Consider the following 18,122-nt stretch of genomic DNA (forward strand, 5'->3'; position numbering starts at 1 on the left):
TTAATGATGAGCTCTTGGGCTGGGGCCTGGCTGCAGCCTCAGCTTTGCATGCACGATTATCTGGACGTGCTGCAGATGGAAATTGAACATCTAATTACTTTATAAGATTTGTGAACAGAGATTTAGAGCCTGCTTAGCCTCTGCTTGAAAAGTGCTTTCTGTGTGATTTCAAGTCTGCTTTTGCTCTCCTCCCCAGGTCCTTTCACAGATGTGGTCACTACAAACCTGAAGCTCGGCAACCCCACGGACAGAAATGTGTGCTTCAAAGTTAAGACCACAGCACCACGTAGATACTGTGTAAGGCCCAACAGTGGAATTATCGATGCAGGAACATCAATTAATGTTTCTGGTAAGCCACTCAAGCAGTTCTTTGCTGATTGAAAATAGCTTCTTATGATCAGTTATTTCTTGGAATGCCTTGCAGTCTGAAAGTATTTTGGTGAATCCAAGAGGTTGTGTTTTCATGGAGAAGCAGCCATTTCGTGTATCCTTACTTCCCTTTCTCCTGGTCTAGCAGGAACAGGTTTGGTCTTACATCTTGTTTTGGAGAGGAAAAAGGCAGAAATACACAAATGATTGATATGGTTCATTAACAGCCTCGGCCAGCGTACCCAAACCAGTCCTGCTGCAGCCCTGCCCTCCCTCTGGGATTATTTTTGTACAGTTAGTTTTTTGCCAGCTTAACTTCCTGAACCAGCTCACCATGGGGTCACACAAGTGCTTGGATGAGCACATTGAGGGAGGAATAAAACTGGGTGGATTGTAGCCACTGGTTTGGGTTGGTGTGGGCTGATGGCAAACTGCCTTTGATTTAACCAACAGTGAAAACATTTACTTTCAAACCATGCTTGTTTTGTGTGCCTTGAAGAGTCAGTATCCTTTGGTGTTAAAAATGTCAAATGACTAAATCTTTGCTGTTGCATAGGAAAAGTTAATGATTTTCTCTAATGAGTCAGTAGCTCTTGACTTGCCTAAGTTTGGTAATGGAAAAGCAAAGGAGTGGCTTACTTTGAAAGCATAAAGAGCTGAGTATTCTTACAAACAGTATCTGTGTGTTAACTTGCTGATAATATATTCTCTCAGTAACTTCTCTGATGCATGTTCTTAATAAAGAATTCTATCAAAGGATGTAGTTGTGGCATATTGGATGAATGAGGTCAGACTTGAGTTAAGAAAATTATTCCTCTAAACCTGCGGATTCAGATTTGCTTTGCTATTCCTAAAAAAAAATTAATATTGGCATGATAAGAAATATTATTGATAGGTTATACAGTTTGCTCCTACCAACCTCTTTTAGCCTGGGATAAAATTTTGGATGCCAAAACCACTGCTTTTTACTGGAAAAAAATGAACATGTAAAAATTGAGTTCAGTTTCTTACTTAATAAAATTTAAAATATTTAAACACCTCACCCCTGGAGAGAGCTTGCTTCAACAAAATAAAAATTGATCCTAAAACCACTTTGCACTGTAAAATTAAGCAACTCTCATCCTATGAGTCTTCTTATACATGCTCATATTTGCACACTCATTGATCTGTTGTCTTTGGGATTTCTGTGGTGTCAAATTGAGTGTGCAAAGGGCTGCAGGATTGTGCCTCCCTTGCAGTTAATCCCAGGGGAATGGCAGTGGGGAGGTACCAGGGAGTGGTGGCAGCTCCAGGTGGGGCAGACAAAGCACTTGTGCTTCAGGAGAGGGCCAGCATACCCAGTGAGCTCTGGAATGACTAATATGTAAATGGAAAAGCTCTCTGGAGAGAAATGGAGATTTTTAAAAGTCTGAACAATTCCCAAGTAAAGCTGTCTGTCATCTACACTAGCTGCAGGCAAGCATATCAAATGCACTGAAATCAATGAAATGATAATGAAAATTAGCATGGTTTCTGGCTACAAATTATCTTCGTGCTATAAAGATGTGGATGCTTTTCATCTTGCAGATGAACTTTGAAAATTAAAAGCCTACTTCCTTTGCAGGCTCTTACCAGGCTTTTTGAAATGTTGTCTTGATCTGAGTGTTGAGTTTTGCTCACAAGTGCCCCTTAGCTCCACCCTGAGCAGATACAGTGCAGGCAAGTGTTGTAGGAGCCATCTCTTGTTCCTACAACCGCTTGCTTTTCCAGCCTGGCCCTTCCCTGTGGCACACCAGCTACAGTGTGGATCTTATGAGTAAAGTATCCCCTTATGAGACTGCTGTGCTAACCCTGAGCTGTGCTCTGCTCTTGCTTACACAGCTTTAAGCATTTCCTTTTTCTGATAACCTTATTTGTAGTGATTTATGATTTGCTTAGTGTGGAAAATGGCTGTGGTATATTTAATCACAAGCTCACATGTGTGTTCTAATATTTCCATGCTGATATTAAGAGTAGTAATAAATAACAGTCTTAAATTGTCAGTCTTTATATTAACATTGTATTTTAAAATGCAGGTAGCACGCTTTCATTGTTTCTTAGGTAATAGATAAGCTCCTTCAAACCATGCATGGACCTGATTTTGGTCTTGAGGATGGCAGCGTCTTTGGCTTTGATCAGCAGATGGGATCCTTTGGATGGGAGGCATCAAAGAGGGGACTGTTATTAACTTGCAAAATACAATTGTATTCAGATTCACAGAAAGGGGGGAAGATGTGTTTAACCTTTACTTTGGAGTAATATTGCTCGAGAACAAAAGACTGATTTTGGAGTTAATGAAGTGAAAAATAAATAGAATTTGTTTCTTTGCCTCTAAATCAGTTCTCTTTTCAGTCATTTAATTCAGGTCTTGTACAGGGCATAAAAATAGAGCTTGAATAAATACGACTTGAATTCCTTCAAACCTAGTGAAAATACTACTGATGAGAAATTATTTAAAATATAGTTAATACAGTAACTTCTGGACACTTAAGCTAATTGGGTTGTGTTTACTATATGCAATCTGTTCACTTCACAGCCACCGATAGCCCTGCATTGGTGCTGCACCTTGTCTCCAAAAAATCAGTGCCTCAGCATTTGTTAGTCTAGAATAGAGAATATTATTGCCTGGAGCTGAATTTGGGGCAGCCTCTTCCTTCTTGCTGTGTAGTAACCAGATGCCTTTGTTATATTCCTGTGAAACTGTGCCTGTACTATTTTGCTGTGAGTGTATGAGAAGACATTTTGCTCTAAGAAGCAGCAGTTCCACTTTATTTCACATTAATATGATGGCTCATTTAAAGACTTAACAAAATGCTAGAAAAATAAAGCTCGCTTTAATCTAGTGGAGTCTCAAATGCTGCCTTCTTATGCCATATCACAGCTTTTGCTAAATACCAGCATTTGAGGCCCTGTCAGCATGTGCTGCCTGCTGGGATGTCAGGTTTGGAGCCCGTGTTTTCACCTGTTATATAATGGCATGTAATTTTAACAGCTGAGTTTATGTAACTGTCGGGGAGCTGTGTGAGCTCTGTCATCTGATTCCATTGCACTGGGCCTGCAGTGCTGGGAAAGCACCACTTGTGCTCAGCACCTCCGATTTCAGCACAGAGCTGATTTTGTGGCTTTGAAACCTAAATAAAAGCCGTGAATGGATTACAAAGGAGAAGTGAAGGAATACCAGCAGATGCTGGTGAGTCTGCAGTGGATGGATCGGGAGGAGAGAGGAATTGCAGATGGCACCATCTGTGCTCAGGGTCCCACTGAAGAGAGCAGTCTGAACACGCCTCCTGGGAGGGAGGAGCAGCTGAGTTTGCTGTCGAATATCCAGGGGGGATTTTTTGTCTTTTCTGAGCTTTCCTGACTTTGGAAAGGCAGGAATGGAGCTGCAGCCCTGTGCTCTGCAGTCACAGTGGGTCTGCCCCATTCCCTCAGGCACTGACTGTGTCCCATCCACTGCTGCATTCCCAAACTTTCCTTGGCAGGGAACTCCTGTGCCCTGTTCTGGGTTGTTCTTGCCTGCCTGCTTTAAAATTCTATCTTGATCTTCACAAATTCAACACTTCTTAGTAATATTGAAATATTTACAGAAATTTTATGTTTATTTATGTAAACATGGAACAAAGCTGGGATGGCGCAATGGATTCTGCTCGTTTCTGCAGATGTGAGTGTCCTTTGCTCACCTCTGCCAGAGCTGATGGAATGCCACAAGGATCTTGAGGCTTGCCCCTGTTTCTGGTTGGGGTATTTTATGTGATATAAGTGTGGTAGATTTGATCCATCCAGACCATGAAGAATTCCTTGCAGTGCCATTTGGGAAAATGATTGATAAAGGTAGAAAAGAACAAATAAATTGACACTCTGTTCATTGAGCTGCTTAAGAATGAACAGTGATGTGGATGGAAATGTGAAAGCAGGGAGCTACTAGTGATGTTTCTTGAGAGTGATTCTTGGTCCCAATCTTGTTTAATGCTTTTACAAGCAATTCTGGAACAAAGAGTACACTAAAAACTCTGATGATGTTGTAAAATTGAGAGATTGAAGATAAACAGCAGAATTAGGTGTTCTTGAAGGCTACAGTAAGAGAAACGGGATGAATTTCATTAGAAAAACTGCAGAATCACATATTTGGAGAATAAAATACTCTGGCTACAGTTGCAGGCTTGTTGAATGAAGGGGCCTGATTGGGGTGAGCAAGATAATAGAAATAATAATAATAAGAAGAAGAAGACACAATGTGGCTGTGAGGAAGGCAGATGTAGCACTGTACATCTGGATAAGGGAAGAGGTGAGAGGGCATCGATGCTGTGCTTCAAGGCTCTAGTAAAGTTTCCTGCATGTGTAATTAGAGGAGCTCAAACCAAAACAGGTGCAGAGGATGAATGGGGAGCCTGGCCTGGAGAGAACCCACCAAGTCTGGCTCAAGTTTACCACTAGGCCAGGAGCTACTGTGATTGATGGCCTGGACCCACCAGAAGTAAATGACTCTTCCCCTTCTCTGGTATTTCAGCATTAGGGCAGTGCTGGTCCAGGACCAAGTAAACAGGCCATTAATAAATTTAGATGGAAACTAGAGGAAGGTTGCTGACTATCTGAGCTGGGAGACTTTTCTGTTCCTTCTGCTCTTGGAAAGGACAGCTAGATCCTAGCAGGTGTTAAAGGGGTTCCCTGCTTCAGATTTCCTCTGCTCTTTAAAAAAGCTGGTTTATTCTAGGAAAACCAGAGGAGTTTAATGCTTCTGTTATTGTAACTAACTTTGTAACTAACTAATTGTAACTAATTTTGCCAGTGAACTGTTCTATGGAAAAGAAGGAGCATGTTGGGTGGTCAGTGCCTCTCCTTAGCTCTCTACTGAGTATAAAATGTGGGGATATTGCAGGAATGTGTGAGAAACCCCATGTCCATTGATCTCTCAGTGACTCTGCAGTTTTTGCTTGTGGTAGAGCAGTGCTGGTGCTCGAGCTCTGGGGTGAGCAGCCTGGGAAGTGGTTGAGGATCTCTGCCTGATGGATGCTGCTGACTGTAAACCTGAAGATCACATTAATAATTTTGTTTCTTAAAACTCTGATTGCTGATGAAAATTGAAACTTCTGACCAGATGGGACCTCTGATGTGATAAGGCATTCTGTAGGAACATACTTCTCACATAATTTTTGCATAAGGTTTGTGATTTCCATTCAGAGCAAAGGAGCCACGTTCTCACTGGCAATTTCTCCAGCAATTAGGGCAATTTTGTGGAACTAATCTTTCATAGAAACCCCAATAGTGTGTGGATAAATATTAAAATGGTTTGGTTTCCTCTTGAAAAAAGTACATCTTTTTGAGCTTCCCATCTGGCTTACGAGACATTTGCTGAATAATTTGTGTCAATGGGGCTTCCATGTATTGATCTAAAAATACAAGTGCTAACAACGCCTGTGCTGTCAAGCCCTCTCTGGCTCTTGTGGTTCAGTGAATGGAGCTGGGAGCAGTGATCATTTGGCATTCCAGGATGGATTCAGCGCTGTCCCTTGGGAAATGAGGATTTTCAAATGAGCTGATAGCTGCACTCAGCAAAGCAAGCTGGAAAAGCCACAACTGTAGAAGTTCCATAAATGCTGAGTAGTTCTGGCTATCCACTTGGATCTTACAATTGAAATTATTTAAGTGTCTGCTCCAGAGGAGAAAAAACAATGCTGCTGCTCCTCAGTGATGAGTCAGGCAGTGTTGAAATAGTTGTGCTTTCACAATGCAGTCACTCCTGTTTGGGAAATAGTTTTAAAGGTAGCCAGTTAATTTGCAAACATTTGTTTTTAATAATATCCAACTACTGCAAGGTGAGTTTAAAATGTATAATAATTTTTAAAGCACCTCATCTGAGGGGATTTATTGCCTGCCTTCTCCCTGGGCTTTAGCAGGCATGTGGTTTCTGATGGCCACAGACTGTGTGCACAGTAAAGATGGCACAGCCATAACATACCCTGCTCATTAAGGGAGGCAGATTGGTTTGACTTGCCTTCATTTGCAATAAATGGGGTTTTGGATATTGCCTTTATACAACAAACCCCTACAATTAGTGCACATGAATTTGGGCACATAATGGTAATAGCACCAGTACTTGAAAATGCTCCTAATTCTTGACCTGCTTCTCTTCTTAGTGATTGAATTGAGGGGCTGAAGTAAGACAGGTCATAAAATGGGAATTTTTAAACCTTACACCATTTTTTTTCTGTTAGCAGTAATGGCAGTATTTGCAAGCTTTGTTTTCAGTTTGAGGGGGTGGAGGCTTTTTGCAGTGTCTAATAACATGTTTGTGTGAACTGTGCTGCTTATTTCCACATGTTCTGTCTCATGGTGAAGCCAAGCTCATGGTTTTTAATGCCCCAGTAGCTGAACATCCAGGTGTTATTTGCAAATGTGGGAGTTCCAAGTGACCACTGTGATTAAAGATTATTCTGTGTAAATGAAATTCCCATCTGTCCCTCTTCAGGTTGCTTTAACCCAAAAGCAAAGACATGGAAATTCCCCATATTGCTTAAAAAATTAAATGAAAGCACACACACTCCCTAAACCTGCTGTTCCTTCCTCTCTGCCCCCTAAAGAGAGTCTTTTTCTGCATAAGTAAATTTTGGAATGCTTTTTATTTTTTGAGTGAAGAGAAATACATTCTTTGCATACCTTTCATAGGCAAAGTTTGCATCACATTTAACTATAAACTTCAAGCTATAAATTGGTAACAAACTTCCAGTAACTTATTTGTGGAAGCAAAATACTTGTACTTGATAAATCAAATGCCATGAGGCTCTTAAACTTTGTAGAGGAAATTTCCATCCTGAGACTTGAACCTCAAGGTTTGCAATGTTTGACTTTGCCTCTGTAGCTTTTCTCGGGCACCATCAGCAATATTGTGTGTACAGCTCATCAAAATGCTCCTTACTTCTGCCCCAAGGAAGGAGCAACACAAAAAGATGCTGTCTTGGAAAATGTTTCCCTCTGTGCCAGAAGATATGTAAATGATCCTATTTCCTATAAATGACTTGTTATCTTCTATAGCTGTGTACAGAATGATGTGGAGTGATCAGCATTTCCAGAGTTCTCAGACCAAAGTCTAGACAGACTGAGGAAATCTGTTTCTCTTGCCTCCTTTCAAAATTCTGGTTTAAAGTGAGGTTCCTGATTTCAGCTGCTGCTTTGGTCTTAACAACAGACAACTTGAAACCATTTTAATGTTTGTTTTTCTGGAATCTGGTGACTGTGTCATCAGTGCATGACTCTGCAGCAGAGCAATGTTAATGCAATGTGTTCTGGGTTTTTTTCTTCCAGTGATGCTACAGCCTTTTGACTATGACCCTAATGAGAAAAGTAAACACAAGTTTATGGTTCAGTCTATGTTTGCTCCAGCTGATACTTCAGATATGGAAGCAGTAGTAAGTATTGAAATTATTTTAAATGGATTTCTTTCTAATTGTAGAATTTTCTAAGTCCTTTGACTGCTTTGTTTAAGGGGTGTTGTCAAACCACACTGGAATAGTCATTAAAAGCTTTTCCAGATTTCCATCTCTGCATGGCAAGGAGTTTTCTGGTTTTTTGAGCCCCAGGAATCTTGCACTGAGTTGTTGTCTGTGGTTGCTTCTTTGGGAAGCTGCTGTCAGTAATGGGATGCCACACCATGAAAGAAGTGGTTGTAGTTTTTGCAATATATCCTTCTTTAGAAAGGGCAGCTTGAGCCATATATTCTAAGGATATACAGAATATATTCTAAGTCTGTGGCATCATTTTGATGTATCTACTCTCAGTCTTGAGTCTTCTCTTGAGCAGCTCCTTCTGCAAGATGCAAGAGGATGATTTACAAGTATTGTGTTTTATTTTATCCCTACCTGTGTCTGCTGTGGCTTTGTAAATGAAAGGCCCTCACAGATTCTGTCCTGCGGATTACAAATGAGAGCAGTAGAAATATGTAGGAGCTGGAGCAGAGAAGGACAAAAGACATAAAAATAAGATGTCAGGCTACAGTAAGACAACCTGCAGAGGAGTAAACCACTGTGTCAACTGCTGGCTTTCCTTTATCAGCAAGATTTGCCCCCAGAAGAAGGCACAAGGAAGCTCTCTGTAGCCTGGCCTTTGTTAGCTTGAGAAAACATCCAGTGGCTATTGAGGACACAATGTAAAAAGCAAAAAGATCATTTTTCTAAAAGTGTGTGGCTTTTGTGTGCTACTTAAAAACAAAAAAGCCAACCCAAAAATACTCTACAGTAGTCTTTACAATATGTGTCTTCTTCTGAATAGCTTCTTAAAGCTGGGGCACTCTGCAGGTTAATAATTTCCCTTCTGAAACTGATTTATGGAACTATATTTGTTTAATGGGCTCAAAATAAGATCCAGTGGGAGAAACAGCAGTAGTAATAAAATGTCTGCATCACTAGAAAGATAAGTCAGTCTGCCTTTCTTTCGAGCTCTTTAATTTTTATGAGTTACTTTATACCATGACAAATGTTATTCTGCTGGCAAAGAATGTTTTTTAGTACCTAGATGGGCCTTGCAATTTTCCAAAGCTCTGCAGACCGATAGGATTCCTTTTCCTGTAACACTTTGATCAGTTCTCAGTTTTGTTACCACTCTCCAGATCTCTTCCTATTCTGGATGAACAGGTGAGACCAGTTACGGGAGTACTATAAAGCTTTCAACACTTCCCAGGCAGCCAAGGAGCTCAAAATAGATCTGACTTCAGCCCCAGCAGAGCTGAACTTGGGTTCAGCTGTTTAGGATGAGTTAAATACTACTCCAGCTTGCATGGGCTTAGCCATAATTTGTCACCTACTTGAGATATGCTGAGGAATACCAAGCAACCAGGAGGATGGTCAGAATGAAGAGGAGCACGTGAGAACTCCAGGATAGAAGTGTGGACACTTCTTGCTGTTTATTATCACTGAGAATAAATCTCTTCACTTCAGGGTTACAGCTGATACTGAGCAAAGGTTTATCACTGCTGATCCCTGTTAAAACAAGGAATCTTGTTTATGGCAGAGTCCCCAGCTGAAGGGGAGAGGAGGAGTGAGGGGAAGTTATCCCTCTGTGTGCAGCACATCTGGTGCTGTTCAGACATTGATGCTGGAAAACAAGGATGTGGAAAACAAGGAGGGGGAAGAAGAGTCCTGTATTCATTCCAGTCAGGAAGAAAAGCTCATGTGAAATTGGAAAAGTTTGAATAGGAGCTCCACTGGCCGGAGAGTTGAGAACTCATTCTGTCATTTATTTGGGGGCTTATTATCTTGCCCTTCCCTTGAATTCACTTCTCCTTTTACTTTTTTTTTCTTTTTTTTTTTTTTTAAGCAGGCTCATTACTCCCCCAGTCTCTGCTAATTACTCTGATACAGCTCCCAGTTCTCATAAATTACCTGTGGAAGTTTCAGACTATTTAGAATGATTTGCTTCATAGTATCTGCTCTGTCTTTATGATACCACTCAGTTTTGGTTTTGATCTCATTTTTCATCCTGTGTGTGGTTAATGGTGGTGTGATAAACACCTGTGGGTTCTTTCTGAGTGAAATGATGTGATTTGTTTACATAATGCACTGCATTTCCAATCTGCCTGATTGTACTAATATGTTTAATATGAAATTACTATTAACTTATTCCAGTGGAAAGAAGCAAAACCAGAAGAACTCATGGATTCGAAACTTAGGTGTGTGTTTGAGTTACCAGCAGAGAATGATAAGCCTGTGAGTATTTTCAGATGCATATTGAGTGATTTGACTTAATACCACAGTAAATCCTGTAAAATGGCATGTTTGTACAGACAGCTGTATAAGCACAAGACAGAACCCTCTGTTCACTGCCTGGATGGCATCACCCTTTAAAAACACAATGTAAACTATTTAAAATCTTGGTAATCCTTGGTGTAACTAACAGCCAGTTTAAACTTCATAAATGCAACAGTAGCACAAAGCAATTTTTGAGTTGATCTGTTGTCATTTAGTGAAAGGTCACAGGATAAAGAATACTTAAAAAAAATTAAAGGTGTTGATTGCTGGTTGTGAAGCTCAGAGTTTATAGTGAAGCAGTTATAATCATCAGCAATATCAATTTCACTGCCTCTCCAGCACTTCCTTAGTACAACTCTGATTTTGTCAGGTGAATTGCTAGAAAACTGATGAGGAAGACACAAATGCAGTTAGGAATTATATTGAAATTATAATCTATAATATTGTAGGATCCTTTCTTGTTAGGGTAATAGACATAATAATTTGTAATGCAAATATGTATTGTCCAGTATAAAACTGGTAATGGATTGAATAAACTGGAAAATGCTTCCTAGTGTGCAGGTACTGAAGGCACAGTTGTTCTACCTTGCACTGAGCATCTGTAATTAGGATTATGTAATTGGCTGGGGAGAGGTTTGATTTTATGAGAGACCCTTTCCAAAGTGCAGAGCATGGAGGAGATCCAAAGGCAGAAGAGGGAGCAGGGTTGGGTTGGGAGATCTGAACTTTGTTTCCAGCTTGGGTTGCAAATCCCTGCATCCCCACAGAAACACAGAAATAGGGAGAGGAGACAGCCAGGAGTGAAGGGGAGGGAGCTGCAGCCTGTGCTGGTCCTGCAGTGGCTGCTCCTGCTGTGCCTGGGGAGGGAAAGGGAAGGAGACCCTTGGTTGTGTCCCTGATTTAGGGACATTTCTGTACATGCAGGGTCTGACAAGTCAAGGTCATTCTCTCTTTACTTACTGCTGCTGACCTGATGTTTTCTGGGGTAGCAGTAAAGTTACAGAAAGCAAAATGTTGTTTATTTCTTTTGATACAGGCACGTGTCAGGTGTGCACAGACAATTTTACCTGATTCTCCTCCTATGTATCAGGTGTGTGGTGTGGTGTTAATAACTAACCAAAAAACACTCTATCCTTTTTTAACAGCATGACATAGAAATAAATAAAATTGCATCCACAACTGCAACAAAGACAGATTCCTCTATAATGTCTAAATCAATAAGTTCTTCTTTGGATGACACTGAAGTTAAGAAAGTAATGGAAGACTATAAGAGGCTTCAAGTAGAAGTTCAGAGGTTACGGGAGGAGAATAAACAGTTTAAGGTAAAGATTGCTGTTGTTTTCTTTTCAGATTTACCCCTTTCCTGAAAAAGAAGCTTCCATCTTAAAGGTTTGGTTACCTGACCTTAGCACAATATTTTACTGCTGTCTATAAAGTAAAAGATAATTCAGGTTTCTCTGTAAACTCTGAGAAGGTGCTGAAATCAATGGTTCCTTTGAAAGGAGGCACAAGTCATGCAGTCACAGAAGGAGATTGGGTAGCAACCCAGAGGAGTCAATTCCCCCTCTTTTTTCTTTTCCCACCTAATTTCTCAGTCTGAATTAAGCATTCAGTGTTGGACTTGGCCCCTTCTCCCAAACCATGGGAGCTTGAGGGCAGTGTTGTGCAAATACTGAGTGTTTCAGTAATTGCACCTGTAATGTGCTGCTGAAATGGCCAAATTAAGACAGATGAATGGGAAATGGGCTTCCTGTCATATCCAGCACATGGCTGGGAAATCCAGTAATTGAGAAGCCTTTATCACTCTGCTGAAAAATTCTTTTTACAGTAGCTTGACTTGCTGTAAGTGTCTACTTCCATGGATATCAGCACCAAGGAAAGTGTGGATGCTGTGACTCCTGCAGCCCAGTGAAAGGAGCTCTGTTCTCTCAGCTCTGGTGCTGCTTGGCTGGCTGGTGCATGAAGGAATTCTTGGAAACAGTTTTGTTTTGCACAGAAATAATATGTATACATAACAGACAGACATGGCCCTAACTTCTCCTTGTGTTCTTGTTTTGCCAGTGACTCAGTGCTCTTAAGTTCTGTATGATTTTATTTAATTTTTTTGCAAATTGGTCTTGACTAAGCACTCTACAAGAGCTATCTAGAATTGAGCTGATTTCTTACAGTAACATCCCAGATAGGTGAGTTCTTTGTCCCTTTGTGGAGTGTTAGAAACACCTGTAAAATATCAGAAAGCAATGCTGAATCACTGCCTGCTGTCAGTGCTGTCAGTGTCAGGCTGGAGTCGCTGTCAGAAGGAAATTAAAATATTTTAAATGAAAATTTGTTGTTTTTATATAAAGTGTGTTGTATGTAAACAGCATTTTATTGTTTACAAAAGTCAGTCGTCTCCACTCAGAATTGGAGCAGCAGTGAGGTGTTGGGTAGCCTGTGGCTTTCAATTAGTCAATAAATTATTAATAGAAAAATAAGTTCACCATCAGGTCATGTAGGTGTCCCTTTAAATTCAAAAGTGAGAAACACTGACATACCCCAAGCCCTTTGAACTCCACTTACCTGGCAATTTTGAAGACTGCGGTAACTTTCATTACAATTGGGTTCCTTGAGTATTTAAGTAGAGACTGGAGACTTTTGCTTTGATACCTTATACTTTTGCACTATAATACTGTATCACATTAAAAAGTCTAACACTGTTGCTTCAGCTGGACACCAATTAAGTCACAAAAGACTCATTTCCCCTCTCCTGGAGTGCTCAGAGTGTGTGTGTGTGAGTGGAGTGTGCTAACACACAGCTGTGCTGCACAGCAGCTCAGGGAGAGCTGAGGGGAGCATCATTCCCACCTGGAATGAGAATTTCTGCTGGTGTTGTTTTGTTTTATCTGTTGTCTCATCTTTAAATCAGGTGAGCTGCCAAATTCCTATCAAGAAAATATCCTAATTATTGCCATTAGATTCATGTCAAAATGTCAGCATTAATATGATGGGGAAGCTGATTTCCCTTCAAGGGCTGGGAGATCTGCTTGTGACATCTGACATGGAAAATGAGGAGTGTAATTGCCTTGGCTTGTGAAAAACATGCAACTTCACCTTAGTTATACTGAGAAACATTTTCCCCAACAGCACCTTTGTTACAGAGCAAGAAAAGCACCTTCATGGCACTTCCTCCATCATTTTTCTGAAGTTCTGGAGCCGTCTCCAGATGGCTTTGGGCAGGAGTTCCTGCAGGTTCCTCAGGGCTTCCCCCCTCCCTTGGCTTTCCCCTCCTGCCTCCCACCCTTCCTTCTCAGGATCATTCAGGACACAGAGCTCTAACTTAGCTGTCAGTTTGCTTTCACCTATTCTGTAACACCCACCCAAATAAATATGACAACATCATTTAAATATGAATATTTAAAGCTTTTTTTGTAGAGATAACCAATCTCTCCTCCTTTAGGAAGAAGATGGACTGCGGATGAGGAAGGTACCCCAGACAAACAACCCAATCTCTCCTTCTGCAGCTGCTGTCAAGGATGAAGGGCTCAGCTCCAGACTACTTGCTTTGGTGGTTTTGTTCTTTGTCTTTGGTGTAATTATAGGAAAAATAGCCTTGTAGAGGCAGCATGCTGGAAATTGTAAATTGGTTTGATGGTTCTGCCATATCATTGGATTAAATTTATTCATAACAATGTTTAAAAAAAAAAAATTAATGTATGACATCTCACAGGTCTTGCCTTTAAATTACCCCTGCACAAATACTATGTAACATAATCTAGAAAGTTCAAAATGTACGGTGAGGGAATGAATGAAAGAGAATATGCTTCAATGATGAAGGGGGGAGAAAATCCTGATTTAACACTACAATGGAATATTGTATATGTCATTTTAAACATTCTTAGGCCCTGGTACATGTTGCTGGATTACCTCTTTTTAAAAAAAAAAAATTTAAAAAAAAGGAAAACTAGAAAAACCTCTTCCTCCACTGCTGGAGCTGGCCCTAGGGATGTTTGGAGCTGGGTTAGGCAGGAGGTGTTGATAACTTCTGTAAAATACGTTAATCCACCATTCTGCTCATGAATTTAACAGTTTCTGTCGGTGTCTTCAACTCTGTGCAAGTTACCAATTTCTTGGCACTTCAGTGAGCAGTGAGAAGCTGCAAAGCCTTGGGTGTGGCAGCGCTGAGGGAGCTGGGCAGCACCGAGGGGCTGGTTCAGAATAAAGGTCAATGCCTTGTTCTCACCAAGGGACCAAGCTACATTGCTGTTGGTTCATTTAGTTGAATTAAAATGTTATTCAGAGATGTTTAATGCATATTTGACTTATTTAATGTATTTCATCTCATGTTTCCTTATTATCACGAAATTGACTGATTCTTTGTGGTATGAGAAGGCACCTGTTCAAAGCCAGTGACGAGAACTAAAACTTTGCTGCTGTAGTGGTGCAAGATTCTTCTGCCTCCTGGTGTTTTGGGCACTACACCATTGTTGGGAGTTTTGATCATCTGAGCATTGGGGAAAACAGTGGTCAGGAAACTGTTTTTGTATGTAAATAAGTCTATTTAGGGGAGAAACAAAAATATCAGTAGTAAATTAGTCCTATGCCGTAAAAAGACCAATCTTGTTTGACTATGTAGCATCTTAAAAAAAAAAAAAGAAAAAAGAAAGAAAAGAAAAATTAAATAAAGCCCCCAAATTAATGTTTCCTTTGTTACTTTTGTCCTGTTCTCACAGTTTTAGAGGTGGGGAGGAAGCAGTGTTCTCTTGTCAGCTTTGTTCATGGCATAAGGAAGCTTGCAGTCTGATTTCAGGGTGAATTTCTCTTTTTTTCCAGACTAATTTTAATATCAAAGCAAACCATCCCATGGTGAGCCTGACACACAAAAGTTGTTCAGAGTCTCCCTGCTGAGGTACAAGGTAACATCCCACGTGTCAGGTTAGTTGGGTTCAGGAGTTCAGACACTTGACAGCACCTTTAGAATCAGGAGATTTTGTTTCTAAGCTTCCTTTTACCACAAGGTGTATAAGCAAACTCAGTGTGTTTTAACATGATGGATTCAGTAGATTGAACAGTTTTTGAGCAGGTAAATTCACATCTATTCTCAAATGGGAGACCCAAAACCATTCAGTGGCAAAATTTGTTGTAGCATGTTACAAGATGAAGCTGAGTCTTTTACAGATGACTTCTGTCATTCCTTGCCTGTTCTGGGGTTCTGTGAGAGCTGTGGGGCTGCAGCCTCTCTGCTGCACTCCTTGACCTTTGTGTTTGTCCCACTTGTGTCTCAAGGGCTTCCTCCTCTGCAAGTGCAAATAAGTGAAATTTAATGTAAGGCTTAATAAGAAAAATAGGTGGGAAACAGAACCTTGTAATTGGTGTGTTCAGCTTCTGAACATGAGTCTGGAAGTATTTCTAGGAGATTCAATAGAAAGGAGAGGTGTATTTTTGGCATTTTGAAGTGCTGGTGCCTTGTCTGCTCAGAGGGAAGGGACAGAGCCACTGCAGCCTGGCTGCAAAGGGCAGGGCAGGAGGGAGAGGAGCTGGAAAGGACAAAGCAGGGAGTTCATGGGACAAATTGGGCAGAATTGATAACGAAGATACTGCCTAGGCAGTAGAAGCTGAAGAAAACTTTCTAATGAAGCATTCTTTTCAGAAAGGCAAGGTTGTGAGTAACACTGCAAAATTAATTTTCATGGCTTTGAAGAATATATTTGAGAAAACCTTTGCTGAAGGGAGACTGAGATATGAAGTAGATTTTTTTAAGTGGCTGTAAATATCTTGTTCTCTTATCAGAATTTCTGATTCACTTTGAAAAAAAATAAGGTTTTTTTTTTTTGAGAGTCCTTTGTTCAGCTTAAAAACAGCCTAAAAGTGGTTGGTTTAAGAAAAAAAAAAAAAAATTGCTATCTTTGCAGGATAAAGGGGGAGGATTTTAGGTTTAAACTGGTCTCCTGTGAGGGTATCTGGAGTAATGTCCAGGCAGGTCTCACCCAGTGTAAGCTGCCTTTGCTGGCCCAGGGCAAAGTCAAGAGCAGCTCTGTCCTCCCCCAGTGCTCAGCAGGGACCTCTTGGTGATCTGAGCCAGCCTGGAGCTGCTCATGAGCAAAGCTGTGCCTGGTGTTTGCACTCTGGGGTCATAAAGAGGTCCCAGAAAACCTTCTCATGCTTTTCCACTGAGCAGGGAGACCAGGAGAGGATTTCAGTGTTGGTGACATCTGTAACCTGCAGCTGGGCTGACCCACACCATCAGTCCTAATCAAGACTCTTAAATTAACTGCTTGTGTTTTGGAATTTAGCAAAATCCTGAGGTTTTCCCTCACCATTTTTCACAAGAGCCTGAACACAGCAGCCCTGAATTGTCTGGGTAATGCTTTGCTTTGCTGAGCTTGAAATAAAGTCACTGATCAGGGGAATTCTCAGCCCCTGTTTGACCAAACCCTTCCTTCATAGGCAGTAGAGAGAAATCTTAAGGATTTTTTTTTCTTCCAAGGTTCCTAAAAGGCCAGTTTGTAGATAGAGTGCAAATACAGATTGGATGGATATTCCTAAGCCACCTGGCTCTTTCTGTAAGTTGTTCCTTTCATGGCAACACAAGAGCAAATGTTCTCATGAAGTATTCACAGAAAGTGAATTATTCTGAAGGACATTGTGTATCTTTGGAAGTTGTGCACAAAATGTAGAGTTTCTAAATAAGATAATTGTCTGGGGTCCTCACACAACATCAGATGTTAGAACCTGTGATTGATTCATGGTAGTAGAAATCAAGTTATTACTAATCTAATTATTGTCCTTGCTGTTACTTTAAGATGACCACTTGCACATTTATTGTTGATTTTTGTAACACCCAGTAAAAGCTGCTTGGTGCACTCTGGGCGAATTTGGGATAAACAGAAACTTGAAATATCTGAAGCCTAGAGCTGGGAAACAAATGGAAAATGATTTCTTCTATTTTTATGTAGTTCTCCACATCTTAAAGCAAATACTCCGTGCATGGATGATCATAACTATTGCTGTGCATGGCAGTTGTCAGCTGGGAGTGCACAGCTGGAACAGCTGCACTGCAAGCCAGGAGCAGCTCAGGTTACTGGGGAGTAGCCTGGGGGCTGAAGAGCAAGATCATGTCATGTTGTTATGTTGAGGGGATTGATGTACCATAATGTCATTTTCTAAAAATACAGGATTGTAAAGCTCAATGGTGGTGTTACTTATTCCTCCTGAAATGCTGTTAGTGGGATAAAGTTGGAACTTCACTTTGCAATTCACTAGAATTTCTTTTCATCAATAAACTATGAAGGGTTTGTATCTGCTGCACATGTGAACTTGCAATTCTTGTCAGCAATTTTACATCGTGGTGTGCACAAGGAATGGATCATTTGTGTCTTGGCTTACTTGATGTTTCATTGCCAGTGGAAGAAAACTGTCATCCCTTTTCTTCAGAAAATGGCACTTCTGCCTCTTCAGTGGAATGTCCCTCATTTTCAGGCACAATAGTGGCTTCACTGTAGTGCTCCTAATTTGAAATTATATTTCTCTTGCCCTGTGTGATATCCTGAAATTCCACATCCTGAGTTCTGTTTTCTATATAAAGTAAGTGAGGAAAAAAGCACCACCAAAAATCCCTCTGAAATTAAAGCCCCTGTAAAACAACACTCTGAGGCTCCTGTTTGTTGTGGCTGGGCCACAGCTGCACTGGTGCTGCACTGGTGCTGCACAGAGCCTGGAGAGCCTGGAGAGAACCTGTGCCAGGTTTGGGAATGGGGAAGCATCCCTGGCCCAAGTCCTGGAGTGAGCAAGTTGAGAAGTGACAGGTGGTGGGTGAAATTCAGTTTATGTGTTTGGGATTTGGAGAAGATCAGCTTCACAGAACAAAGTGATTGTGTTTCCACTGCTCAAATCTGCTTAACTATAAAAGTTGGTTGATTAATGGGTTGGGGGTTTTTACGGGATAAATGAAGATTATTTTTAAAATAACACAAGTGAGAGCCAGCTAGGAATCTTGCACGTGGTACTCCAGTGAGCACACAC

At 40.8% G+C, this 18,122-nt stretch overlaps 1 protein-coding gene across 1 annotated transcript in view; it reads left to right on the forward strand.

The window, feature by feature from the left end:
- The window catches only part of VAPB (VAMP associated protein B and C), a 33,099-nt gene extending 15,695 nt beyond the window's left edge, over positions 1-17,404 (forward strand). The window contains exons 2-6 of the mRNA XM_054274494.1: positions 197-349; positions 7,687-7,790; positions 10,002-10,082; positions 11,270-11,446; positions 13,561-17,404. Coding sequence (XP_054130469.1) covers positions 197-349; positions 7,687-7,790; positions 10,002-10,082; positions 11,270-11,446; positions 13,561-13,719 — 674 coding nt within the window. The 3' untranslated portion in view covers positions 13,720-17,404. The remainder of the gene's footprint in view (positions 1-196; positions 350-7,686; positions 7,791-10,001; positions 10,083-11,269; positions 11,447-13,560) is intronic.
- Positions 17,405-18,122: the final 718 nt, after the last annotated feature.

The sequence above is a fragment of the Melozone crissalis genome, unplaced genomic scaffold (genome assembly GCF_028551555.1).
Source record: "Melozone crissalis strain CALT ecotype California unplaced genomic scaffold, PUWL_Pcris_2 ptg000017l_1, whole genome shotgun sequence".
Taxonomy (NCBI): Eukaryota; Metazoa; Chordata; class Aves; order Passeriformes; family Passerellidae; genus Melozone; species Melozone crissalis.